Here is a 26,858-nt window from a genome sequence, read left to right on the forward strand (position 1 = left end):
TGGATATTCCCAAGCATTGCTGTGGGTGAAGGAGTGGATGCAAAGGCTTCTGCAGGGCCGACACCTCCTCATGCAAACAGCGCTTTTCACTGAATACTGTGCTGTGAGATCCTCCTGTCCAGATGAGGACACACTGTCCTGATCTCCTTTTCCAAGAAAAAAATCGTGGAGTCCACATGGAGGAAATTCTGGTGACAGAGCATGGTCACTGCTTTGTGTGACACTCGTGCACAAACCAACCCCAGCAAGGAATTCCCAACTCCTGCAGGGATCTGAGCAGTGAATCAGTGCTGGGTGTTTTCCTGAGCCTGGATGCTGCATCCCTGCAGCAGGATTTGGGATTCAGGATTCAGGATTCCTGCAGCAGGATTCGGGATTGAGGATTGAGGATTGAGGATTGAGGATTCGGGATTCAGGATTCCTGCATCAGGATTTGGGATTCAGGATTCCTGCAGGAGGATTCAGGATTCCTGCTGCAGGATTCGGGATTCCTGCAGCAGGATTCAGGATTCCTGCAGCAGGATACAGGATTCAGGATTCATTCAGCAGGATTCAGGACTCCTGCAGCAGGATTTGGGATTCCTGCAGCAGGATTTGGGATTCAGGATTCCTGCAGCAGGATTCAGGATTCCTGCAGGATTCAGGATTCAGGATTCAGGATTCCTGCAGCAGGATTTGGGATTCAGGATTCCTGCAGCAGGATACAGGATTCAGGATTCATTCAGCAGGATTCAGGACTCTTGCAGCAGGATTTGGGATTCCTGCAGCAGGATTCAGGATTCCTGCAGGATTCAGGATTCAGGATTCAGGATTCCTGCAGCAGGATTTGGGATTCAGGATTCCTGCAGCAGGATTTGGGATTCAGGATTCCTGCTCAGCTCAGCCTCTCCCCGCAGTTCGCAGGAGGCCCTTGGAGAAGCAGAGCACGTGGGGCTGTGCTCAGATCGTGCTCTCAGCAGTGGGAACAGGGGCATGAACAAACATCTCAGTGGGGCTGATCACATCCCAAGGGCAGCAAAAGGCTGCTCAGAACATCTCTGTCACCATCCAGGGGCTGACAGGGATTCCAGAGGGGGAATAACTCCTTGGGAAGCATCCCAGGAACCAGCACCCATCTGTCCACGGCAGGAATTCAGTGCTGGTATTCAGGGCAGCGTTTGCAATGCTTTAATCATATTTTGGGTAATGTAGTAAAATCCTTGTGGGTGCAGGCACGAGCTGGGAGCAGTGGATGGAGTGAGGCAGCTCCTGCCCAACCTTTATGCTCACATTTTTCCAGCCCTTCCCTCTGCTCCCCACCAAGGCTGTGCTGGGAGGTGGCAGGGGGGTGTCCCTGGGGAATGGGGGCTGCAGAGAGGAGGGGGTGTCCTGGAAGGGGGGGTCTTCCAGAATGTGTGGCCCCAGGAGGAGAGAAACCCCGGCAGGGGAGGATGGGGGTCCCTGGGAGGGGGGATCATCCAGAGATTGGGGTCCTCGGGAGGGGGCGATCATGGATTATCCGGAGAATGATCCCCCCGCCTCAGGAGGGGGGTCACGCATAGGATGGGGTCCTGGGAAAGGGGTCCGCAGGAGGGAGGGGGTCAGGAGGAGGAGGAGGAGGAGGAGGAGGAGGAGCAGGAGGAGCATGGGATCCCCGGGAGGAGCGAGTCCTTGGGAGAGGGGAGAAGGGAAGGGCTCAGCCCGAGCACGGAGCCCTCGGGACGGGGGTCCCCGGGGAGCAAAGGGGATCCATCCCCGCATCGGGGGTGTCCCCGGGAGGGGACGAATGTCACCAGCGGGGAGGGGACGAGTGTCACCAGCGGGGAGGGGACGAGTGTCACCAGCGGGGAGGGGACGTGTCGGGAACTGCGGAGCGCCCGGGGGCGGGGAGCGGGGCGGAGCGGGCGGGGGTACCGAGGGTACCGGGGGGGGTACCGGGGATACCGGGGGGTACCGGGGGATGGAGCTCCGCTCCGGGGCGGAGGGGGCGGTCCCGGGGCCGGGGGCGGTGGCAGCAGCCGGGCCCGGCCCCTCCCGGCTCGGGTGGGACGGGAAAGGGAAGGGGAAGGAGAGGAAGAGGAGGAGTTGGGCTGCACCTGGAGCGCGTCATTGCCCGCCAGTGCCCGTGGCTGGGGCGGCACAGGCGGCGGCGCGGGGCGCAAAGCGGTGAGAAAAGCGATTTTCCAGAGATTTAGAGAACGGGAAAAGGGAGATGCGGGAAGCACGAGTGTCCTCCCTGTGAGACACGCGGGGCTGGGGCGCGGTGGGGATGCGGGAGGGTGCTGGGGATGCTCGGGGATACTCAGAGGATGCTCAGAGACACTCAGAGGATGCTCGGGGGTGCTGGAGGATACTCGGGGATGCTCCGGAATGCTCGGGGATGCTGGAGATGGTCAGAGGATGCAGGAGGGAGCTCAAGGATGCAGGAGATGGTCACAGGATGCAGGGAGCTGCTCAGGGGCACTGGAGATGCTCAGAGGATGCTCAGGGATGCTAAGAGGATGCTCGGGGACGCTGGAGGTGCTCAGAGGATGCTCAGGGACGCTGGAGATGCTCGGGGACGCTGGAGATGCTCAGAGGATGCTGAGGATGCTGCGGGGACAGCCCGGCCCGGCTCTGCTCCGTGTCATTCCTTGTCCCCGCAGGAAAACAGGGATGAGTTTGGAGGGAAGGGATTTGCAGCCCCGGGCAGGGCGGGAGTTCCCCTTGGGGCTGATAAGGGATAAAATCCAGAGAAGGGAGGAAATTCCGCCCGTTTTTTAAAACCACCACATTTACGTTATCCTGTGTTGTTACATCGCAATTTACATAATCGAAGCGCCCTAAAGAGCACATCAGAGTTTTGTCATGTAGCTGTTGTCATGTAGCAGCAGGGTCAATAATCTGATTTTCGGGCTGTTCCTCGGGGTTATTCACTGGTTTTCCCTCGAGGCTCGTTCAGCTGCGGCTGACACCCCTCGTGCTGGGTTTTCTTTGGGTTTTTGCGGTTTTTTGGGTGGGTGTTTTTTTGGCATGAGAGACAAGGCAAACGTGATGTGCAGCACTAAATCCTAAATCACCATGTGACCTTTAAAGGCCGTTGCCAGGTTGATGCCTGGGGAAGGCAGGGGAGGCTTCCCGAGCATCATCTGAGCAGGATTTGAGCAGCAGTGGCATCTCTGATATGGAATTAAAGCCCAAACCCAGCCATTCCTTTGATTGAGAGGCCCACAGGGGTTTTTGTGTCACCACTTCCCATATCAGCACAAATCACAAGACAGTGCCCAAATCGAGGGGGAGTCTCACAGGTTGAGAATATCTTTATTTTGTCTGCTGTTAATCAATTAAAATGCCTTGGCAGCTTTCTCTGCTCAGCCTCTGTGTTCGTTTCCTTTATCTGGAGTTTCAAAGAGGATTTTGGTTATTTTCTTCCTCCCCCAAATACAATTTACCACCGTCAAGTGATGCTCCTTCAGTGTCCTTCATCGCTCTATAGCTTACGTGGAGGTGGCAGATGTAATATGAAAAATTAATTAACATTCTTCCAATGACCCTTCCTCCAACCTGGGTGATGTAAATGAAAGCATGGCAGAGTTCCAGTGGAGATGTGGGAGTATTTTGAGTTTTAGAAGTGGATAGAAAATAATTAGAGGAACTGGCAGTGGTGATTGAATCTCGTTAAATCATCTTGGCCAGTTTGGGGGGTTTAATTAAGATATTGTGGCTGAGGGAAGGGGTTGCTGGGTTGGACCTCGGTGGAGTTTCTGTTCCTGGGAGTGCTCTGGGAATGTGCAAACAGTGGCACTTGCAGGGCCTGCTGTGAGCAGGGGGAGAAGCAGAGTCATTCTCGTGACCTGTAAGCAAGAACTGCTGCTTTTGATTATTTTTCAAACACTCTGCTGTCACTGGGAAATGTTTCTTGCCCAAAACTATCCAGAGGAATTGTGCTCGTTGTTCCTGCGGGGCTTGGTTGCTATCACAGCTTGGTGTTGAAGCATTTTGTGGTTGGATTTTTTTAAGCAGAATGATTTTTTAATTTTTAATTTTACTCTCATTTTTGAAGTAGTCTCGGTGTGAGGGCAGCATTCCAGGCTGGAGGTGGGATTCTTTCCCAGAGCTTCTCCGGCAGTGATGTGCAGTTGTATCCCACATCCCTCATGCTCCCTGGAGGAGCCCAGAGCCAGCCTGGGAGCAGGGATTTGCTTCATTTTAGCCCCTCTTCCCTCCTCCTATGCTCAGGCAGGCTCTGTGTTTAAAGTATTTGTGTATTTATAGTGGTCTTGACATCTGAGGAACTTCTGTGTCCCGTCACTGATGTGAAGTCTGTGCTCCAAAAAAAGATTTCCCATTCAAATCCAGGCGGGGAAGGAAATTTGAGCCATGTGGTATCAGACAGATAACTGAGACCCCAGAGCTGTGCACAGGCTCCAGGAGCATCAGTTTGTTTCTGCAGGGAGTGCTGGGAGCTGTAAAGCCTGGAATATGGATAAATTCCTAATTCCCCACCGTGTTTGGGCTGATTTAGTGAATAATTTGGCTGAATTGCTCAGTTTTTCACTGGTGGTGTGTGGGTGTTGCTGCAGGGGGGGTTGTGGCGCCTGTCCCTGCTGAGCTCATGGTCTTGTTTCACCTGCCCAGGTGAAATGTTGCAGCATCCCCAGCTGGGGAGGCAGAGGGAGATGGAGATTGAGCCGTGATTCCCAACCTCGGGCAGCAAAAAAAAGGAGGCACAACCCAGGAGAGAAGAACCCTTCCAGTCCCCCAGGTACTGTTGGAAAAACTTCTTTTTTCACTTAGAGATGGGGTTCATGGGAGGTGTTTTAACAGATTTTATTCCATTTTCAGTCTCGTGTGAAGGGTGAGATGGTGCAGATGTTACCATTCACGCCATCACAATCAGAACCCAAAATATTTCCTAATTACAATATATTATAAGTATTTTTTGGTCTATCAGCTTTTGCCACACGATGCTGCTAGTGCCTTTAAGCCAATCATCTGAAATTACCCCACGTGGGGCTTGGTACAATAAATCTTTCAATTTCTCCAAAATATCTGGTCAGTTTGCAAGGCCATCCTTTGAAACTTGTTTCTGGTTCAATTTCTCTCTCATCAGTGTCTTCTCTATTCCACTGATGCCTTGGGAGGGCAGGGCTGGAGCAGAGCCTGGGCAGGGCTGGAGAATAAAGCAGAGATTTATTGAAAGGCCTTGAGGATCCACCTTGGGCAGGACAAGAGCCTGGCCAGGGCTGCACCCAAGGGGGACCCAAAATGGTCCCAAATGGACAAACGCTCCCCAGGGCTCACCCTTGGATCAGTTTTGCTCCGTTTGCACTTTGGGGTTGAATTGTCCAATTGCAGCTGCAGGCTGGGAGGTCCCATCCTTCTTGTTGCTCCCTGCAGCCCCCCTTGTTTGTGCTCTTGGGGCTGAAAGTTGTCCTGGGTGTGCAGCAGGAGAAGGATTTGTTTTGTGTCCGTGCTGTGTGCAGAGAGCTGAGTGAGCCTGAGTGTGAGCTCAGAGCTGCACCCTGGGCACCACAGGGGCTGGGATAAATGAAAATAAAACTGAAGACATCACCATGGCCTTTCCAAGCACACCTCATCTCAGAGTTTACTCTCAGATGTACAAGACTCTGTGAGCTCTCAGCCAGGCTTTGAGAATCCTCTAGAAATCCATTTCTCACACTGGATGCACAGGCATGGCTCAGAAAAACATTTCCCACTGAATTTCAGTTCATTTTCCTCTCCCAAAGGCCACGTGCAGCACTCCTGTGAGCGCAGCTGGGCTCGTGGGGAGGCTGAAGTGGGATGCAGGATACATGGAGAGGTTCCAGGATAAATGGAAAGGGTGAAGTGGGATGCAGGATACATGGAGAGGTTCCAGGATAAATGGAAAGGGTGAAGAGGATGCAGGATAAATGGAGATGTTGATTGGGATGCAGGATACATGGAGAGGTTGAAGTGGGGTGCAGGATAAATGGAAAGGTTCCAGGATAAATGGAAAGGTTGATTGGGATGCAGGATCCATGTAGAGGATGCAGGATCCATGCAGGGGATGCAGGATCCATGCAGAAGATGCAGGCTCCATGCAGAGGATGCAGGATCCATGCAGAGGTCCCAGGCTCCATGCAGAGGCTCCAGGATCCATGCAGAGGATGCAGGATCCATGCAGAGGCTCCAGGATCCATGCAGAGGATGCAGGATCCATGCAGAGGATGCAGGCTCCATGCAGAGGATGCAGGCTCCATGCAGAGGATGCAGGATCCATGCAGAGGATGCAGGCTCCATGCAGAGGATGCAGGATCCATGCAGAGGTCCCAGGCTCCATGCAGAGGATGCAGGCTCCATGCAGAGGATGCAGGATCCATGCAGAGGATGCAGGCTCCATGCAGAGGATGCAGGATCCATGCAGAGGATGCAGGCTCCATGCAGAGGATGCAGGATCCATGCAGAGGATGCAGGCTCCACGCAGAGGATGCAGGATCCATGCAGAGGATGCAGGATCCATGCAGAGGATGCAGGATCCATGCAGAGGTCCCAGGCTCCATGCAGAGGATGCAGGATCCATGCAGAGGATGCAGGATCCATGCAGAGGATGCAGGATCCATGCAGAGGTTTCAGGATCCATGCAGAGGATGCAGGATCCATGCAGAGGATGCAGGATCCATGCAGAGGTCCCAGGATCCATGCAGAGGATGCAGGATCCATGCAGAGGTCCCAGGCTCCATGCAGAGGATGCAGGATCCATGCAGAGGATGCAGGATCCATGCAGAGGATGCAGGATCCATGCAGAGGTTTCAGGATCCATGCAGAGGATGCAGGCTCCATGCAGAGGTCCCAGGATCCGTGCACAGGTCCCAGGCTCCATGCAGAGGATGCAGGCTCCATGCAGAGGATGCAGGATCCATGCAGAGGTCCCAGGCTCCACGCAGAGGATGCAGGATCCATGCAGAGGATGCAGGATCCATGCAGAGGTCCCAGGATCCGTGCACAGGTCCCAGGCTCCATGCAGAGGATGCAGGCTCCATGCAGAGGATGCAGGATCCATGCAGAGGTCCCAGGCTCCACGCAGAGGATGCAGGATCCATGCAGAGGATGCAGGATCCATGCAGAGGTCCCAGGCTCCATGCAGAGGATGCAGGCTCCATGCAGAGGATGCAGGATCCATGCAGAGGTCCCAGGCTCCACGCAGAGGATGCAGGATCCATGCAGAGGATGCAGGATCCATGCAGAGGTCCCAGGATCTGTGCACAGGTCCCAGGCTCCACGCAGAGGATGCAGGCTCCATGCAGAGGATGCAGGATCCATGCAGAGGTCCCAGGCTCCACGCAGAGGATGCAGGATCCATGCAGAGGCTCCAGGCTCCATGCAGAGGTCCCAGGCTCCATGCAGAGGTCCCAGGCTCCACGCAGAGGCTGAGGGCTGAGGGCAGATCCTGCTGCTGGCTGTGCTCCAGCAGGGAAGGGCGTTACTCACGCCCAATTGCGCAGCTGGCCCGGGGCTCTCCCTGCCCTGGCTGCCTGCCCTCCCCTGCTGCCAGCCAGCTGGAACTGAGCTCCCAGGGGAGAACCTGGGACTGGGATCCACGTGGAGAAAAATGGGAATAAACCCAGTTTAGGTCATGGCTGGTGAGCCGGCCTGGAGCTGGTCCTGCCCTGGGATGGAGCTCTGGCTCCAAGGCATCCTCAGGCATCTCCAGCCCAAATTCCCGGCTGGATTCCCAATTTGTCTCATTCCCAAGTGGCAATTTCTGTATGTGACAGGCACACAACGTGTCTCAGGAGGCATTAAAACATGTAAAACTGAGAGTCAAAACGTATCAGGAGGCATTAAAACATGTAAAACTGAGAGTGAAAACTTTCTGTGAAAATACAAAATAAGAGGCGCCGAATGCTGCGACTGCCTGGCCTCGGCAATGGGAATTATTTATTAATTCCAGAAATTAATCCCATTAATAAAAATTTCTATTTCTTTTCTTTTTAAACTAAAGAAGAGGACTGAAAGATGGCCCCAGCTGCTCCAAGAGAAGCAGGAGTGTGGAGGCAAACCCGAGCTCTGCTCTTCAAGAATTGTCTGGTGAAGTGCAGGACTAAGAAAAGCAGTGTGCAGGTAAGGGGCAGTGTGTGTGCAGTGTGAAGAACCCCCAAATCACAGGCAAAAAAAATCACTTTTATTTATTATTAAAATCAGCTTTATTTAAAAATTCATGAGGCTTTACAGTCTGCTCTGAATTTTGGGGTGAAATGGGTATTTTGTGATCCTTTGGTTAAAAAATATTCTGATTTATCCAGATAATAGCAGTGGAAATTAAATTTAATATATAATAATAATACATTTAAAAGAGTGTATTAATGGATATACTAATAAATTATGTTAGCTAGTCTACTCATTAATATTCTAGTTATGTAGTACAATTATATAGCATATATAGTATAATAATACTATAGTATGTGTAAATACACTATAACATATATAAATATATATATGCCTGCTTTATTTTTTGGGGGTGCAGGAGGTGCTTTTCCCGTTGTTTTTCCTGTTCTGGCTGATCCTGATGAGCATGATGCACCCTCACAGGAAATATGATGGGGTTTTTTTAAATATTCCATTTTTTTATTGTGCAGAATCTGCTTTTCCCCCTGTTTTTTCCTATTCTGACTGATGCTCATGACTACTTTATGAAGTTTCTTAAAACACTGAATTTTGAAACATTGAATTTTAAAATATTCCATATTTTTTTGTGTAGAATCTGCTTTTCCACCTTTTTTCCCTCTTCTAGCTGATCCTGCTAAGTATATAATGCGATTTTTTGACCCTTTGAAATACTGATTTTTACAATATTCTAATTTTTTTTTTGTGCAGAATCTGCTTTTCTCCCTGTTTTTCCTGTTCTGGCTCATCCTGATGTGTACATAATGCAATTTTTTAACCCTTTGAAACCCTGAATTTTGCAATATTCCATTTTTTCATGTGCAGAATCTGCTTTTCCCATTGTTTTTCTTCTTCTGGCTGATCCTGATGTGCATATAGTGTGATTTTTAACCCTTTGAAACCCTGAATTTTGCAATATTCCATTTTTTCGTGTGCAGGAGGTGCTTTTCCCGTTGTTTTTCCTGTTCTGGCTGATCCTGATGAGCATGATGCACCCTCATAGGAAATATGATGGGGTTTTTTTAAATATTCCATATTTTTTTGTGCAGAATCTGCTTTTTCCCCTGTTTTTTCCTATTCTGACTGATGCCCATGACTACTTGATGAAGTTTCTTAAAACACTGAATTTTGAAACATTGAATTTTAAAATATTCCATATTTTTTTGTGTAGAATCTGCTTTTCCACCTGTTTTTCCTGTTCTAGCTGATCCTGCTAAGTACATAATGCAATTTTTTAACCCTTTGAAATACTGATTTTTAAAATATTCTAATTTTTTTTTGTGCAGAAACTGCTTTTCTCCCTGTTTTTCCTGTTCTGGCTCATCCTGATGTGTACATAATACAATTTTTTGACCCTTTGAAACCCTGAATTTTGCAATATTCCATTTTTTTTGCTGCAGGAGGTGCTTTTCCCGTTGTTTTTCCTGTTCTGGCTGATCCTGATGAGCATGATGCACCCTCACAGGAAATATGAAGGGGTTTTTTAAAATATATTCCATATTTTTTTGTGCAGAATCTGCTTTTCCCCCTGTTTTTTCCTATTCTGACTGATGCTCATGACTACTTTATGAAGTTTCTTAAAACACTGAATTTTGAAACATTGAATTTTAAAATATTCCGTATTTTTTTGTCCAGAATCTGCTTTTCCACCTGTTTTTCCTGTTCTAGCTGATCCTGCTAAGTACATAATGCGATTTTTTGACCCTTTGAAATACTGATTTTTACAATATTCTAATTTTTTTTTGTGCAGAAACTGCTTTTCTCTCTGTTTTTCCTGTTCTGGCTCATCCTGATGTGTGCATAATACAATTTTTTAACCCTTTGAAACCCTGAATTTTGCAATATTCCATTTTTTTCGTGTGCAGAATCTGCTTTTCCCATTGTTTTTCTTCTTCTGGCTGATCCTGATGAGCACATAATGTGATTTTTAACCCTTTGAAACCCTGAATTTTGCAATATTCCATTTTTTCGTGTGCAGGAGGTGCTTTTCCCATTGTTTTTCTTCTTCTGGCTGATCCTGATGAGCATATAATGTGATTTTTAACCCTTTGAAACCCTGAATTTTGCAATATTCCATTTTTTTTGCTGCAGGAGGTGCTTTTCCCGTTGTTTTTCCTGTTCTGGCTGATCCTGATGTGTACATAATACAATTTTTTGACCCCTTGAAACCCTGAATTTTGCAATATTCCATTTTTTTTGCTGCAGGAGGTGCTTTTCCCGTTGTTTTTCCTGTTCTGGCTGATCCTGATGAGCATGATGCACCCTCACAGGAAATATGAGGAGATGCCAAACACGGACCTGGGTCCCCTGGACACCTCAGTGCTGCTGGATTTTGTCATCGGCTACACCCCAGGCACCCCCGTGGCTCGGGAGATCATGAAGAAAGTGGCTTTTGATAACTTTGAGGATGGTATTCACACCTTAAATCTGCTTTTTTACCCTTCAGATCTCATGCTGGAGCTTGTGTTTGAATGGGGAGCTCAATAGCAAAAATCTGATTATTTTCTGGAGCAGGGAGCGTAAAAGTCTTGGGGATTTTTTTGTTGGGTTTTGGGGTTTTTGGTTGGTTTTGGGGTGTTTTTTTATGGTCTTATGGACTTGTTATTTTTGGTTTTGGTTTTTTTTGCTGATTTTGAGGGGGTTTTTTGTTATTTTTTGGCGCTTTTTTTGGTGGTTTAAGGTTTTTTGTTGCTTTTGTTGTGTTTTTTTCTGTTTTTGGGCCACCCCCAGCCCGTGGCTCGGGAGATCATGAAGAAAGTGGCTTTTGATAACTTTGAGGATGGTATTCACACCTTAAATCTGCTTTTTTACCCCTTCAGATCTCATGCTGGAGCTTGTGTTTGAATGGGGAGCTCAATAGCAAAAATCTGATTATTTTCTGGAGCAGGGAGTGTGAAAGTCTTGGGGATTTTTTTTTGTTGAATTTAGGGGTTTTTGGTTGGTTTGGGTTTTTTTTTTTCTGATGGTGTTAAGGGCTTTTTCTTTGTTGGTTATGGGGTTTTCTTTCTGTTGGTTTTAGGGTTTTTTTGTTGATTTTTGGCTTTTATTTTTTTTGCTGGTTTAGGATTTTTTGTTGCTTTTGTTGGGTTTTTTTCTGGTTTTGGGCCACCCCAGGCACCCCCGTGGCTCGGGAGATCATGAAGAAAGTGGCTTTTGATAACTTTGAGGATGGTATTCACACCTTAAATCTGCTTTTTTACCCCTCAGATCTCATGCTGGAGCTTGTGTTCAAAGGGAAAATCTATTTATTTTCCAGAAGAGGGAGTGTAAAAGTCTTGGGGATTTTTTTGTTGGATTTAGGGGTTTTGGGTTGGTTTTGGGGTTTTTTTTATGGTATTAAGGACTTTTTTTTTCTTATTGTTGGTTTTGGGGTTTTTTTTTTTGCTGATTTGGGTTTTTTTGTTGTTATTTTTTGGTGCTTTTTTTGGTGATTTAGGGTTTTTTGTTGATTCTGTTGGGGTTTTTTTTCTGGTTTTGGGCCACCCCGGGCACCCCCGTGGCTCGGGAGATCATGAAGAAAGTGGCTTTTGATAACTTTGAGGATGGTATTCACACCTTAAATCTGCTTTTTTACCCCTTCAGATCTCATGCTGGAGCTTGTGTTTGAATGGGGAGCTCAATAGCAAAAATCTGATTATTTTCTGGAGCAGGGAGTGTGAAAGTATTGGAGATTTTTTTTGTTGAATTTAGGGGTTTTTGGTTAGGTTTGGGTTTTTTTTTCTGATGGTGTTAAAGGCTTTTTCTTTGTTGGTTATGGGGTTTTCTTTCTGTTGGTTTTAGGGGGTTTTTGTTATTTTTTGGCGCTTTTTTTTGGTGGATTTAGGGTTTTTTGTTGATTTTGTTGGGATTTTTTTCTGGGTTTGGGCCACCCCCAGCCCGTGGCTCAGGAAATGATGAAGAAAGTGGTTTTTCATAACTTTGAGGATGGTATTCACACCTTAAATCTGCTTTTTTACCCCTCAGATCTCATGCTGGAGCTTGTGTTTGAATGGGGAGCTCAATAGCAAAAATCTGATTATTTTCCAGAAGAAGGAGTGTGAAAGTCTTGGGGATTTTTTGTTGAATTTAGGGGTTTTTGGTTGGGTTTGGGGTTTTTTTCTGATGGTGTTAAAGGCTTTTTCTTTGTTGGTTATGGGGTTTTCTTTCTGTTGGTTTTAGGGGTTTTTTGTTATTTTTTGGCTCTTTTTTTGGTGGTTTTAGGGTTTTTTGTTGATTTTGTTGAGTTTTTTTCTGGTTTTGGGCCACCCCCAGCCCGTGGCTCAGGAAATCATGAAGAAAGTGGCTTTTGATAACTTTGAGGACGGTATTCACACTTTAAATCTGCTTTTTTCCCCCTCAGATCTCATGCTGGAGCTTGTGTTTGAAGGGAGAGCTCAATGATGCTGTAATAGAAAAAATCTGTTTATTTTCCAGAGGAGGGAGTCTCAAGGTGTTGGGTTTTTTGGTTTGTTTTTTTTTTTTTGTTGGTTTTAGGGGTGTTTTTCCTGATTTTATGGGTTCTTTCCCGGTTTTAGGGAAAAATAAATTTTTTTAATTAATGGATTAATGGATTTTTTAAATGAATGCACCCAGGCCTGATCACGGAGGAGTATCTGAGTGAGGAGGAGCTGGAGGAGGCGAGTTTCCTCAAGCCCTCCAAGTTCGTGGGGGTGGTGTTCCAGGACTCCCTGTCCTACCAGCTGAGGTTCCGTGACTCCATCGCCATGTCCTCCATCTACACCGAGTCCAGAGGTAAATCTGCAACGGAATCAGCTGGAAAATCACCCCAAAATTCTCTTTTTTTTGGTTTTTTTCTCTTTTTGGCCTTGCGTGTGTTGGTTTTTGCGGGTTGGTGGTGGTGTTGTTGCGGAGCGGGGCAGCTGTAATTATATTTTTTGGGATTTTAACGTGGAATCGTGGGATGGGCCAGCTTGGAGGGAATCCTGAAGCTGATTATTCCCTCTTTTCCCTGCAGCCACGTGCTCCAACCTGCAGAAGGGCTGCGAGTCTGTGACCTACTGGAGCTCGGGGTTCACGGCGCTGCAGGCCTGCATCGATGCTGCCATCATCCAGGTGAAATCCCAGAAATCCCAGAAAATCCCAGGAATCCCAGAAAATCCCAGAAAATCCCAGGAAATCCCAGGAATCCCAGGAAATCCCAGAAATCCCAGGAAATGCCAGGAAATCCCAGGAATCCCAGGAAATCCCGGAAATCCCAGAAATCCCAGGAAATCCCAGAAATGCCAGGAAATGCCAGAAAATCCCAGAAAATCCCAGGAAATGCCAGGAAATCCCAGAAATCCCAGGAAATCCCAGGAAATCCCAGGAAATGCCAGAAAATCCCAGAAATCCCAGGAATCCCAGAAATGCCAGGAAATGCCAGGAAATGCCAGGAAATGCCAGGAAATCCCAAGAATCCCAGGAATCCCAGGAAATCCCAGGAAATCCCAGGAAATCCCATAAAATCCCAGAAATCCCAGAAAATCCCAGGAATCCCAGGAAATCCCAGGAAATGCCAGAAAATCCCAGGAATCCCAGGAAATCCCAGGAAATCCCAGGAAATCCCAGGAAATCCCAGAAATCCCAGAAATCCCAGAAACCCCAGAAATCCCAGAAAATCCCAGGAAATCCCAGAAAATCCCAGGAAATCCCAGAAATCCCAGAAAATCCCAGAAAATCCCAGGAAATGCCAGGAAATCCCAGAAATCCCAGGAAATCCCAGGAAATCCCAGGAAATCCCAGGAAATCCCACCCTCACCCCAAGGAAGGGCAGCTCCAGGGGCTGCCCAGGCTCCTTTATCTCCTGTTAATCCTGGGAGATGCTGAGCCAGATCCCAGCTGGAATCTGGTGGGAGGGCAGAAGTTTCGGGGTGGGTTTGGCCGTGTTCTGTGCAGGTACCACTGGGAAAATCCCACAAAATCCCATAAAATCCCATAAAATTTCATAAAATCCCACCCTCCAGATCCAAGGGCTGCTCAGGCTCCTTTATCTGCTGTTAATCCTGGGAGATGCTGAGCCAGATCCCAGCTGGGATCTGATCAGAAGGGCAGTCTTTTGTTCAGGACTGTTTTGTCCCGGATTTCCCCAATCCTGTAGGGTTGTTTTATGAGGATTTTTGTCTCCATTTGCATCCCAGTGATCCTGAACATCCAGCACAGCCCTCCTCAGGACACAAATGCTCACCCCACAGTGCCATTCCAACCAGAATTTACCTTATTTTGGTGTCTCTGTTGCTCAGCAATTTCTCCCAGTTTCCCTCCCCTCACCCTGCTGGTGGTGACAGCAAATTCCATTTTTTTAGGTGACAGAAATCCCAATTTCCTGATTTTATCCCCAGGCATTCAGGTGTTTTCCAGTGTCCCAGTGTAGGATTTGTGGTCAGGAAGGTTTTGGCCAGTGGAGGTGGAGACAGTGGTTGGGATGGGGCTGAAAAATCAGGAAAAATGTCAAAATAACTCTTCCTCCTCTTCCTTCCAGATAAAGACAAATCATTCTGTGTGGCAGCAGCTGGATCTGACCAGAGCCATGGTCATGGGAGAGGCTGCAGTGGTGGAAATTGATAATTTCCCTCGTGCAATCATTTTAATTTACCTGGTGATTGCATTCTCCCCCTTTGGGTATTATTTGGCAATTCACATCGTGGCAGAAAAGGAGAGGAAGCTGAAGGAGTTCTTGAAAATTCTGGGACTCCATGACACTGCCTTCTGGTATGTGTTTGGTATAATCTGTTCCTTAGAAAAGAAAAAAAAAATAAAATATGTGTAAAGAAATACTAAAAAAAAATATTTCTTGTTAACCTCTTCTTCCCCACCTTCCAGTTCTTAAATTGTTTTCAGTCCTTAACTGAAAACAACCAAAAACTGAGATTTCTGTACAGTCAAACAGAGACACACTTGCAGTACCATGAAAATATGAATATTTTACTAAGTAATCCTGCTGCATTTATTCATGTAAAGCTACACCAGACTTAGAGGGATTAAACCTCACCATGTGTCAGGTTTTTATAGAGGTTTTTAAATATTTTTGGCTCACTACCTCCTTTCCTAGAAGCCCAACAGGTAACCTGCAGCCTGGCACATAATTAAATGAATCCAACTCTGTAATTTTAACGTGCCAGAGCAGTCCCAGCAACAGGTTTTCAATTGTTTCCTCACCCTGATGAAAATTGGCCTGGGCAATAGAACATTTTATTTTTCTCCCAAATGATGTGTTAATTTGAAATCATTGATAGCTGAGGGGATAAAAACAGGTTTTGCTTTGCCCTTTTGGCAGGGTTTTCACATCTGCACTGAAACAGCCACCTGGGGTGGTTGGAATAATTTCTTTTTTCATTTATTTCAGAGGAAATGTGTCATTTTTTGTACCAGGACACAAACCAGCCCTGTTTGCTGAGGTCAGGGTTGCTCCCAGACTCACAACTCTGCTTTTCAACAGAGCAGGATTTGATTACCCTGCCCAGCACCCCCTATTAAATTTTAAACAGAATTTCTTGAATTATTGAAACCTGTGACTCCATTACCCTCTTTTGCCTATACCAGGGAATTAATTATGCAAAAAATAATGGTGCATCACCTGATTGTGCATCTTTAGCTGCCCTGGCTCTCACTGTGTGCCAAAAAAACCCCAGGCATGTCCACAGCAGCTCTTTTATTTAGGTTTTGTTGCATGCTTGGCCTTTGGTGGAGCTGTCTGGAATATGAGTGATGGGTTTTGCTGTTGGGGATTCATTCTTAATTCTGTTTTTTGCCCCTTTTCCTCCCTAGGCTGTCCTGGGTGCTGCTCTACGTGAGCCTGATTTTTGTCATGTCCATCCTGATGGCGGTGATCGCCACGGCCTCGTCCCTCTTCCCCCAGAGCAGTGCCTTCGTCATCTTCCTCCTCTTCTTCCTCTATGGAGTCTCCTCTGTGAGTGTTCCTGGCCCTGATCAGTCCAGCCCTCCCATCCCTGGGGGTTTGGGGGTTTTATTCCCTTCCCACCTGGTTTTGTTCCCTCTGCCAAAATATTTGGGGCAGATGTTGTTTCTGTAGGGTTGCAGTGCTGGGAATCTGAGCTGTGCCATCCCTGCCTTGGGTTTTCTCCTGTTTTTAGGATCAGGTGTCACCCATCACCCTGAAAAATGCTTTTCCCTCCTGAATTATCTGATTTTATAATCATCAGGTTTTGAGATCTAAACCCTCCACAGAACCATTCAGCAGTCCAGGTTCTTTTCAAAACATTTCCTATTGCTACAGAGTTTAAGGCTAAAACCCTAATAACCTCTCAGAGAATTATAAAAAAAGTACATTATAAATATATTTATGAATCCAGTTGCTTGTCTAAGTTCATAAGAGGAACAGTTGGACTCAAAAGTCTTTTCCAGCTGAAAATGATTCCATGATTCTGTGTGGGTGAATGCTGTAGTGACTATACCAGGAAAATGATGTGATTGTCAGAGCTATGGTATTTTCTCTTAGTTTTTCTACACAATTTCTACACTATTATTATTATTATTATTATTATTATTATTATTATTATTATTATTATTATTATTATTATTATTATTATTATTACCACAGTACCTTCCTATCTGTTTTTCCCCCTGCCCCCTCAGGTTTTCTTTGCCCTGATGCTGACACCTCTGTTTAAGAAGTCCAAGCACGTGGGGATTGTGGAGTTCCTGGCAACTCTGGTTTTTGGCTTTGTGGGCCTCAACATCGTCCTGCTGGAGGATTTCCCCAAATCCTTCGTGTGGATCCTCAGCCCTTTGTGCCAGTGCAGTTTCTTGATTGGTGTTGCCCAGGTAAATCCAGCAGCAGCCATGGATCATTTGCAAACAGCTCTTGATGGGGGTTTTAAATGGATATTTTATTTTTAATAAGCTGGTGATGGTGGGGAAAATGCTGTTTTCATAGCAGTTTAATATCCACCACCGTAAAGGAACTGTTACTCTCTTTGCCCAGTGTGATCTCAGTCACTTTCTCATTATTTTGGGGGATTTTTTGCCGAGTTTTGCTGTTTTGCCTTTTTGGTGTGTGACATCTCTCCCTGCAGGTGATGCATCTGGAGGATTACGAGGATGGGGCAACATTTGCAAAAATCAATGCTGGTCCTTACCCTCTCTGTATCTCTCTGATTCTCTTGGTGCTGGACAGCATCTTTTACCTGCTTGTAGCTGTTTACCTGGACCAGGTGATCCCAGGTGAGTTCCTGACAAAAACTGGGCTGTGGGGGGATCATCCTGAAACCCTGAGCCCCCCAGGCTGGGGGCATCTCTCCCCTAAATTCTGTGCAGAAAGGAGGTGATGCTGTTGTCACACAGAATTTTACACTTGAAATAATTTATATAATAATTTACAGCTGAAATCATTTATATTCTGTTAAAACTCTGAGGTGCGAGGAGGGGTTTTGGCCTGGCATTAAAAAGTTTAATTTCCCCCTCTTTCTAGAGGAAAAACTTCCTGGCTTAACTACAACCTCAGCCTTCACAATTTCCTCTTAGAGGGTTGGAAATCAAAGACTTCTCTGCCTCTTCCAGGTCTCTCCCTGTGACAGGAGTGGTTTAAGCTGAAACACAGAGTGGAGCTGTTAATTCTGAGATGAAAACCTGGTTAAGCCCCTCAGCTCTGTTCACCTCCAATCCCTCTTTTCTCTCTGCCACGTTCGAGTCACTGCTCATTCAGCATTGGGGATTCCTCTGGAATAGAAAATTTGCACATTTATTTAAATTTAAGTGCTCAGCAAAGGTGGAGCCTGCCAGCAGTGGGGATGGGGAGTGGTCGCTCCAGTGGAAATTTGGCCGGTGGGATTCCTGAGGAGCAGGAGCTGAAAGGAGGAGCTGAAAGGCCAAAGCTGAGGAAAGTTCGTGGTGGCTGCTCAGGAGTTGCTTTTGTCCTGTCCCCAGGGGAGTTTGGCCTGCGCCGCACGCCCTTTTTCTTCATGAAACCCTCGTTTTGGTCAAAGCACAGAAAAAACTACAGCGAGCTGTACGAGAGCAGCGCCAACGGCAGCCTGAGCTTCAGTGAGATCGTGGAGCCTGTGCCCTCGGAGTTCCAGGGCAAGGAGGCCATCAGGTACAGCCCCTGCCCTGCAGGCTCACCTGGAATTTCAGTGGGAATTTTGGAAACCATTCTGGGCTCTCCACTCCTCAAACAGCCCGTGGAGTGCAAATGCTGGCTTGGTTTGAGGGACATGTGTCTGCCAAGGAAGGCAGGAGCTTCCTTGGAATGCAGAGCTTAAACCTCCTCCCTCCAAATTATTATCACTTTGAAATTAAGGGGCTCTCAGGCAAAGATACGGGAATAGGAGTAACAGTTCTTTACTAGGAAAAATAAGATAAAAAATGGAGCAGTACAAAAAAACCCCTGCCAGGGTCAGAACACAGCCTGACACGCTGTTGTTCGGGGTGTTGGGAGCAGCCCAGTGCAGCCCTCCTGCAGTGACAGAGGTGGCTCTGTTGGAGCACAGATGATCCTGCAGAAAGGTCCAGTGCTGGTGAGACGGGTCTGGTTTTCCTCTGGGAATTCAGTGCACACAGGCTTCGTTTATGCCATGACTTTTCTTCTTTCAGAATCAGCTGTGTTCAGAAAACGTTCAGGAAAAAGGGGGAGACCGTGGAGGCTCTCAGAAGTAAGAACATTTCAGTTTTTAGCTGCTGGTGGGGTGCAGAGGAGCAGTGGCTGAGTTTCTGAGTGATCTTTTGTGTTTCAGTTCAGGCTGGTTTTGGTTTCTTTGAGAGGGGTGGGGCCCTGGAGCATGAATCCCAGATGTGCTTGTGTGTGTTTAAACCATCTAGCACCCCAAAAATGAGCCCTCCATCCCTAAGGAAAGCCTGCTGCCATCACCCCCAGTCCCCCCTGTGCCCGTGCAGTGATGTGATCCCCCCTGCCCCACCTCCCTGATGTTGTCACCTCCTTTCCCAGGGTGGCTTTGAAATGGGGTCACCCCAGTGGGTGTGGGGTGTCCCCGGGGGCAGGGTGTGAATGCAGCCCCACATTTGAACCCATTTGGGCTGCGATGGGGCAGGGGCTGGCTGGGGGAGCCAGGGTGCCACCCTGACACCTCCTCTGTGCCCTGGGAGCAGATTTGTCCTTTGACATCTACGAGGGGCAGATCACGGCGCTGCTGGGCCACAGCGGCACCGGGAAGACGACGCTGATGAACATCCTGTGCGGGCTGTGCCCTCCCACGGATGGTGAGTGCAGGGGTGGGGCTGCCCTGCCTCAAACCAGGCCTCAGAACCTCGGGGGTTATTCCAGCATCCACCAAAATTTCACTGGGTAAAGTCTGAAAGAGCCCGTTTGGAATTCCTGTCCACGCAGGGCTATAAAACCCTCTCTGCTGATTGCTCCTTCCAGTGGAGAGTTTCCAGCCCGTGGCAGGGGCTTGGAACGAGATGAGCTTTAACACCCACTCCAACCCAAACCATTCCATGATTTTGTGTTAATCCCTTTCAGGGTTTGTCTCAGTGTATGGGCACAGAGTGTCTGAGATCGACGAGATGCTGGAGGTGCGGCGGATTGCGGGCGTGTGCCCCCAGGCCGACATCCACTTTGACATTTTGACTGTGGAGGAGAACCTCTCCATCTTTGCTGCCATCAAGGGCATCCCTCAGAACGACCTGATACAAGAGGTAACTCACCTGGGCACAGGTGTTGTCCTGTATTTTTAACCTGTAAATCAAAATACCCTTGCAGGGTTTTCCTTTTTGCAGGGAAATATTGCCTTGTGGTACAACAGACAAAGAGGTACAGGCAGATATTTAGACAAGGATTAAGTTTTAATTTTACCTAATATTAAAATGCCCATGAAATGTTTTAAACCTGGCATTTAGGTCCAATTATAGACACCATTAAACTTTGTGTGTAGGTTGTGCAGTTTGGGTACAGAACACAGTGGGAACAAGCAGCAGCTAATTTGAATGTTAATTGTTACCAATCTGGTTTAAAAAACTCGTAGGTCTTTGTTTTTCAACAATAGATGTGTTTCTTGCATTTTCAAGGTGCAGAAGGTGTTGCTGGATTTGGAGATGCAGCCCATCAGGGACAATCAAGCCAAAAAATTGAGTGGGGGGCAGAAGAGGAGGCTGTCAGTGGGAGTTGCTGTTCTTGGGAACCCCAAGGTGAGAGGGATGGAATTATTCTCAGCTTGGTGTTGCTGATCCATGGAAAGCTTGGTTTCACTTGTCAAAACCAGCTAATGTGCAAAATGCTGAAATTGTTCCTTTGAGCCCCTTTTTTTCTTCATTTATGGTTTAATTACAGTAGTTTCAATCTCTCAGCCTTTGTGCTTGAGGCTCAGGTAGCAGCAGCAGCTTTGGATCTGATCTCTTTGGCAAATAAACAGCGTGGCAAGTTTTGTGTGTAATTTCTGGCAGGTAGCATTTATCCCCCACCAGTGAAATTGTTGGATTCTTTCCTTCCACAGCCATGCAGGAGCTGGGAGCAGGAACAGAGCCAGGGAGCTCCTTTGTGTTACAGCTCTGTAATTTCTGACCTGTGAGGATGGGGACTGCTTTGAGATCTGGGGTTAAAAATGATGTGTGTGACAGTTCCTGGGGGTTTTAAAGCAGGTGTGTACATTCAACCACCCCTCAGCAGAAAAAGGGAATCCGTGGCTGAGTTGTGATTTTATTCTGTTGGAACCAGAATAAAACAGGCCGTGGCATTCACTCATTACAGGATTTTTCCATTTTTCACGACAGGGGCTGAATTTATTCAAAGCACAGTGACAAAAGCTGCCTTGTCAGTCTGGGACGTTTCCTATTTTACAGGAATAACTGGCAGGTCTCAAACAAACCCTTTGGGTGTGCTGGGGAGGGCTTGCTGAGCCAGGGGCTGTGGTTTTGCCCCCAGGTGCTGCTGCTGGACGAGCCCACGGCGGGGATGGATCCCTGCTCCCGCCACATCGTCTGGAACCTGCTGAGGAACAGGAAGGCCAACCGTGTCACTGTGTTCAGCACACACTTCATGGACGAGGCTGACATCCTGGCTGGTGGGTCCTGCTGCCCTCCCAGCCCTCTCTGTGGAACCCAGAGCGGGTTTTGGGTCCTTTTTCTGCTCCACTGGGGCCTTGCTGACTTTTCCTTTCCAGATCGCAAAGCCGTGATTTCCCAAGGGATGCTGAAATGCCTCGGCTCCTCTCTCTTCCTCAAGAGCAAGTGGGGCATTGGATACCGCCTGAGGTAATGCTCTGCCCAGTTTTGTACCTCCCAGGTGCCAACCTGCATCTCTTTTTTACTGCTTTCTGTTGGGGTCTTGTCTTGGGTTGGAAAGACAAATGTGTCTGCCAGGGAAAGCTGGAGCTTCTCTTGGAATGGAGAATGTAAACCCCTCTCCCTCCAAATTATTATAATTTTGAAATTAAAGGGCTCTCAGGCGGAGATGTGGGAATAGAAATAACAGTTCTTTACTAGGAGTATTAAAAATGTAGTAGTACAAAAAAGAAAACAAACAAAAAAAAAGAAGATATTGATAGAGTCTGAATACAACTTGACACCCTGTTGGTCAGGGTGTTGGGAGCAGCCCAGTCAAGTCCTCCTGCAGTGACAGAGGTGGTTCTGTTGCAGCAATGATCCTGGAGCAGGGGCAGTTTCCTCTGAAGGTCCAGTGGTGTGAGATGGGTCCAGCCTTCCTCTGGGAATGCAGTGCACACAGGCTGTGCTGGGCTCTGAATGCCAGGGTTTATCCAGGTGGGAATGCAGAGCACACAGGCTGTGCTGGGCTCTGAATGCCAGGGTTTATCCAGGGTTTATCCAGGTGGGAATGCCGGGCTCCTCCCCTGGGTGCAGCATCTCCCATGGATGATGGAATTGGATCAGCCCTGCAGGGAGCCTCGATGGCCCATGGACAGCAGAGATCCCCTGGAGGGAGGATGGGTCCTGGAAGGGATGAAGAAAACACCTCCCAGCCAGTTTAAACAGCTGGGAACAGAACACAAACTGCTGGTTACATCCTGCATTGCAACCCAAGACAAATCTCCAAGAGGGCACCCCTCAAAAAGCCCCTTTGCTGTCCCTGGAATGGAACATTTGAGTGTTTGCTGCTGTGCTGGTGCAGCCAGGCCTTACACCCCAATTTTTGCAGCATGCACATCGATGCCTACTGCAACACAGAGGCCACCACGGCCCTGATCAGGCAGCACATCCCTGCAGCCAGCCTGATCCAGGAGAACGACGAGCAGCTCGTGTACACCCTGCCCCTCAAGGACATGGACAAGTTTGCAGGTATCTGTGGGGTTTGGTGTGGCTGCAGCAGGGGGTGTTTGTTAAAGATGGCTTTTCCTGATGGTGTTGATAAAGTGGCAGTTGTGCCTTTGTGGTTTTTGTATTTATTATTATTTGGTTGGTGGGGAGTCGGGGTTTTCTCAGGTGGGTGAGGATTTTGGTGCCTCTTCCAGTGAGGTGTGAGGGTTGTGGGTACCCAAAAACAGCAAATGCCTCTGTGGTGAGGATTCCCTCCCACCTGAGCATCCCCTGGTCCTGCAGAGTCACCATCCTCTTGCAGAGGGTTCCAAAGAGCAGGGCTGGCGTGCAGCAAGCAGGAAAAGTCCCAAACCCTACAAAAACCCTACAAAAATCCTGCAAAAATCCTGCAAAAATCCTACAAAAATCCCTAGAAAAATCCCTAGAAAAATCCTACAAAAATCCTACAAAAAATCCTACAAAAAACCCTACAAAAATCCGACAAAAATCCTACAAAAACCCTACAAAAACCCTACAAACTGTGAGCTGCAAAGAGCACTGTGTCACTGCCTTGAGATTCCGTGGAGAGAGGGAGCAGAGGAGGATTTCACTAGATGGCAGCAATTATCTGAGCAGTCCTGGGCAGGGCTCCTTGCTCTCCTCCCAGAAATAAATGGGATAAACCTTTGCACCCTGTGGGAAGCCGAGGGAGGATCAATATTGATGGGAACATGCAGCTGATACTCCATAAGTGGTTTTTTGGCCCCTGTTGCATTGGAGTTAATGATTTATGAGCTTTGCCACTGGGTGCACTTCTGCAAACAGGCTGAGACTGAATCAATTCCACTGTTTCTGGGAGAAGCTGAGGTTGGGAATGCACCTTGTCTCCTGGGACTGGATAAATTGTGGAGGGTTGAGGAGTATTCTCAAATATCCAAGTGCTCCTCCCATTTTATACATTTGAATTTCCCTTCAGCCTCACCTTGGCTCTGAAGCTCCTTTTTTTTTAAAGTCCTTATTTCATAGGATTGACAAAAAAAGAGTAACATTTTACATTTTTCACCCCAAAGTGCTGATAAGTGCTCCCACTCTGAACCTCATGTGGTCTTCAAGCTCTGTGCTCTGTCCAGCATCTCCTACCTGGTTAACCTGGCCTTAAACATCTGGGAATTCCTTTTAATATCTCTATAAATATGTAATTTTATAGATACAGAGTGACTCAGTGGATTTATTTGTGAGATCCTTTGTGCCTGGGCAGGGATTTAGGTAGGATGAGCTGTGCTGGGTGTGATTTTTCCAGGAGAGGTCACCTTGAGCCTGCCCTGAGGAAACTTTGAGCCCAGGAGCTTCAGGATGCTGAGGCAGTTTTCAGAAGCACCACAACTTCAGCCAAACCACATTTCCTCACCACAGAGACCGAATTTTAATGCTAAAAGGAGCTTGGTTCTCAAACCACGACCTGTGCCTTCTGAATTATTTGCAATTCCCACATTCCTGCCTTTCCCCAGCAAGCAGGAAGGGTTTAGGGGGGTTTGTGATGTGCCTGAAGGGTTTTGGCAGGTGCTGGAGCAGAGTTTCAGAGCTGCCTCTGTCCCTAGGTTTGTTCTCTGACCTGGACACCCATTCCCACCTGGGGGTCATCACCTACGGCGTGTCCATGACCACGCTGGAGGACGTTTACCTGAAGCTGGAAGTGGAGGCAGAGATTGATCAAGCAGGTGGGAAGGAGCAGGGCTGTTCCCTTGGCTTTTCTCACCTTTGCTCTGGGCTCAGTTCGTGTGGAATTGTCACTGCCAGAGGGAGGGAACAAGAAAAAAGTCCCTCACAGGGGGCTGCTCCAGCATCTTTGGTTCTCTCAGCGTCCCAGGCTGTTAAAATACTCAGCAGGGAAACCAGGAGCAGGCAGTGGACTGGGAGATTCTGGGAGCATCCAAGGGAAAAGCTTTTTACTTATTAATTTTTCATCCAGCGAGCTCACATCTGACTGCTTGGCTTCCCAGCTTACTTGCCTTTTAAAATGCCCTTTGTTTTCCTAATGGAGCAAGATAAAATTATTTTTCGTCCTTTTGTGTGAACAGTAGCTGCACTCAGGGCTGAAACAGCTCAGCTTGTGTCACTTTAAATTAACTTTCAGTCCAAGTGAAAAGTTGGGACTGCTTAATATTACTCCAGAATGAGTCAGTTGGTTTTTTTTTGATGTCAGTTTTGAATGGTTTGAGCTGTTTTAATTGTTCTAGAGCTTTCTGCGTGATCCAGAATTATTAGTATGAGTAAATATATGTACTCTGTAGTGTACATATGGTACACTGGTATGCAAATTACTCCCTAATTAGACTGACTGCCCTGCTGCACAGAGTTTCTGTGTGGATTTGAGAGGATTTAAGAGCTGGACCTGCAGGTGCTGGGCAATACAGGTGCACACACAGGCCAAGGGTGTGAAACCGGGGCAGATCTGCACCTTTTGGTGGCAAAAGTTTGAATCCTCACGTCACAAGGGTGATTTGGGCTGGATGGAGCTGCCCAGGGAGGTGCTGAAGTCTGTCCCTGGAGGGGTTTGGGGACTGGATGTGGCCCTGGGTGCTGTGGCACAGGCTGGACTCAACAATCTCAAAGGTCTTTTCCAGCCTCGTTGATTGTGTGATTTACAGCTGATTGTGTGATTTAAAGTTGATTGTGTGATTTAAAGTTGATTGTGTGATTTAAAGTTGATTGTGTGGTTTAAAACCCCAGGGTGTGCCAGGGAAATGCTCCTTTATTTCTGCTGCCTCTGCTTTGAGTGACTGCCATGGGTGTGGCTGGGCTGGATCCACTGACCTTAAAGGGGTTAAAGTGAGGGATGGGATTGGGATGGGGATGGGATTGGGATGGGGATGGGATTGGGATGAGAATTGGGAATTGGGATGGGAATTGGGATGGGAATGGGATTGGGATGGGGATGGGATTGGGATGAGAATTGGGAATTGGGATGGGGATGGGAACGGGGATGGGAACAGGGATGGGATTGGGGATGGGAACAGGGATGGGGTGGGGATGAGGATGAGATTGGAATGGGGATTGGGATGGGGATGAGGATGGGATTGGGGATGAGAATGAGATGGGATGGGATGGGATCCATGGGATTGGAATGGGGATGGGGGATGAGGATGGGACGGGGATGAGGATGAGATTGGCATGGGATGGGGATGGGGATAGGGATGGGATGAAGATGAGGACAGGATGGGGTGAGGTGACCTCTACAACAGGAGGCCCAAGGACTCTCTGTCCCCTGCCTCCACCTCCTCTCCCATTCCCACCAACTCCCTGGGCTCTCTCTGCTCTTTCAGACTACAGCGTGTTCCACTCGCAGCAGGCGCAGGAGGAGCTGGACTCCAAATCCCTGGATGACATGGAGCAGAGCCTGCTGATGCTGTCTGAGGCCAGGGCCCCGGCCACGAGCAGCTCAGCCCTGTGGAAGAAGCAGGTTTCCACCATAGCCAAAGTGCATTTCCTCAGTCTGAAGCGGGAGAACAAGTGTGTCAGAGTTATGTGAGTACTGGGGCTTCTCCTTCGTGTGTGAGTCCCCAAACCTGCCTTAAAGACACCACACATCCTGTCCCTCCTTCTTCCCCATAGTTATATTTGTAAAACAGCAAGTGTGGAGCTGGGATTTCTGTTAATAAATGGGTTTTTGGGGTTTTTTTTTAATGGCATGCACATAAAACTGGGTTGCCTTTCCCTGAATTGCAATAAACCCCAAACTTTTATTTCTTTCAGGTTGTTGCTTTTCCTCATTTTCCTTGTGGTTCAGATTTTGTTGTTTTTCATACACCACATCATCAAAAACGCTGTAGCTGCCATCAGGCTCTCCCCAGATTTGTACTTGCTGAAGCCTGGAGAGAACTACCACAAGTACAGGAGTCGGCTCCTGCTGCAGAACTCCACAGGTGGGGCAGCAGCTCCTGTCTCCACCTCTCTCCTCCTCCCAGTTTTTGGGGTTGGGAATGAACTTTTCCCTTGGAATTAACCCAGGTGAAAGTTTCCTGGTGCCCAGGGGTGGTGGACTGTGGGTTTGTGCCGTGGGGTTTGGTTTGGAGATCCTCCTCCCATCTCCATCACCTTGTTCTTGCTGTGTCAGAAGATGATTGAGGTGAAAGAAGTGGCCAGAAACATTGAGATAAATCAACATTAAAATCCTGCCGTAAAACAGCTGGGAAAATTCATTTTTGTTTCAGCTGAGAGTGTTTTAAAAGTGCCCAGCAGGAACCCAGGCAGTCAAAACCAGCCCCTGTTTGAGCTGTGCATGGATAATTCTGTGTGAAACACTCCAGGCTGGTGATGAGGAGGGATTTCAGACGTGGGACACAGGGACATGTCTGGGGATGGGGAGTGGCTGGATTTGAAGGTCTTTCTCAGTTTTAAATGATTCCCTGTTGTTTTCTGTCCCCAGAGGTGGAGCTCAGTGACATTGTGCACTCCCTGGGGAGCATGAACATCCTCTGGGAGCTGTTCAATGACAGTGATTATGTCTCAGTGGCCCCTCACAGTGCAGCTCTGAACGTGTTTGCCCTCGAGTCCAGGCAGGTAAGGCACACTCAGCCTTGCAGCTGCTGGGGCTGGGAATTTCGTACCTCAAA

The 26,858-nt window shown here is 47.9% G+C and overlaps 1 protein-coding gene across 3 annotated transcripts in view; it reads left to right on the plus strand.

Annotated features, from left to right (window-relative positions):
- The first annotated feature begins 2,017 nt into the window (after nt 1–2,017).
- The window catches only part of ABCA5 (ATP binding cassette subfamily A member 5), a 39,653-nt gene continuing 14,812 nt past the window's right edge, over nt 2,018–26,858 (plus strand). The window contains exons 1-22 of one of the 3 annotated variants that reach the window (XM_063410162.1): nt 2,018–2,145; nt 4,597–4,723; nt 7,946–8,064; nt 10,312–10,516; nt 12,679–12,837; nt 13,061–13,158; nt 14,564–14,793; nt 15,850–15,991; nt 16,678–16,866; nt 17,118–17,265; nt 17,968–18,136; nt 18,634–18,692; nt 19,147–19,257; nt 19,520–19,695; nt 20,065–20,184; nt 20,918–21,056; nt 21,156–21,246; nt 22,148–22,287; nt 23,844–23,963; nt 25,569–25,770; nt 25,999–26,168; nt 26,672–26,805. In XM_063410162.1, the coding sequence (XP_063266232.1) occupies nt 7,960–8,064; nt 10,312–10,516; nt 12,679–12,837; nt 13,061–13,158; nt 14,564–14,793; nt 15,850–15,991; nt 16,678–16,866; nt 17,118–17,265; nt 17,968–18,136; nt 18,634–18,692; nt 19,147–19,257; nt 19,520–19,695; nt 20,065–20,184; nt 20,918–21,056; nt 21,156–21,246; nt 22,148–22,287; nt 23,844–23,963; nt 25,569–25,770; nt 25,999–26,168; nt 26,672–26,805 (2,907 nt within the window). In that variant the 5' untranslated portion in view covers nt 2,018–2,145; nt 4,597–4,723; nt 7,946–7,959. Of the gene's footprint in view, nt 2,146–4,596; nt 4,724–7,945; nt 8,065–10,311; nt 10,517–11,227; nt 11,278–11,572; nt 11,652–12,678; nt 12,838–13,060; nt 13,159–14,563; nt 14,794–15,849; nt 15,992–16,677; nt 16,867–17,117; nt 17,266–17,967; nt 18,137–18,633; nt 18,693–19,146; nt 19,258–19,519; nt 19,696–20,064; nt 20,185–20,917; nt 21,057–21,155; nt 21,247–22,147; nt 22,288–23,843; nt 23,964–25,568; nt 25,771–25,998; nt 26,169–26,671; nt 26,806–26,858 lie in introns of those variants that run through there. The other 2 variants (XM_063410164.1, XM_063410163.1) reach the window with 2 other exon arrangements.

The sequence above is a fragment of the Prinia subflava genome, chromosome 12 (genome assembly GCF_021018805.1).
Source record: "Prinia subflava isolate CZ2003 ecotype Zambia chromosome 12, Cam_Psub_1.2, whole genome shotgun sequence".
NCBI classification, from domain to species: domain Eukaryota; kingdom Metazoa; phylum Chordata; class Aves; order Passeriformes; family Cisticolidae; genus Prinia; species Prinia subflava.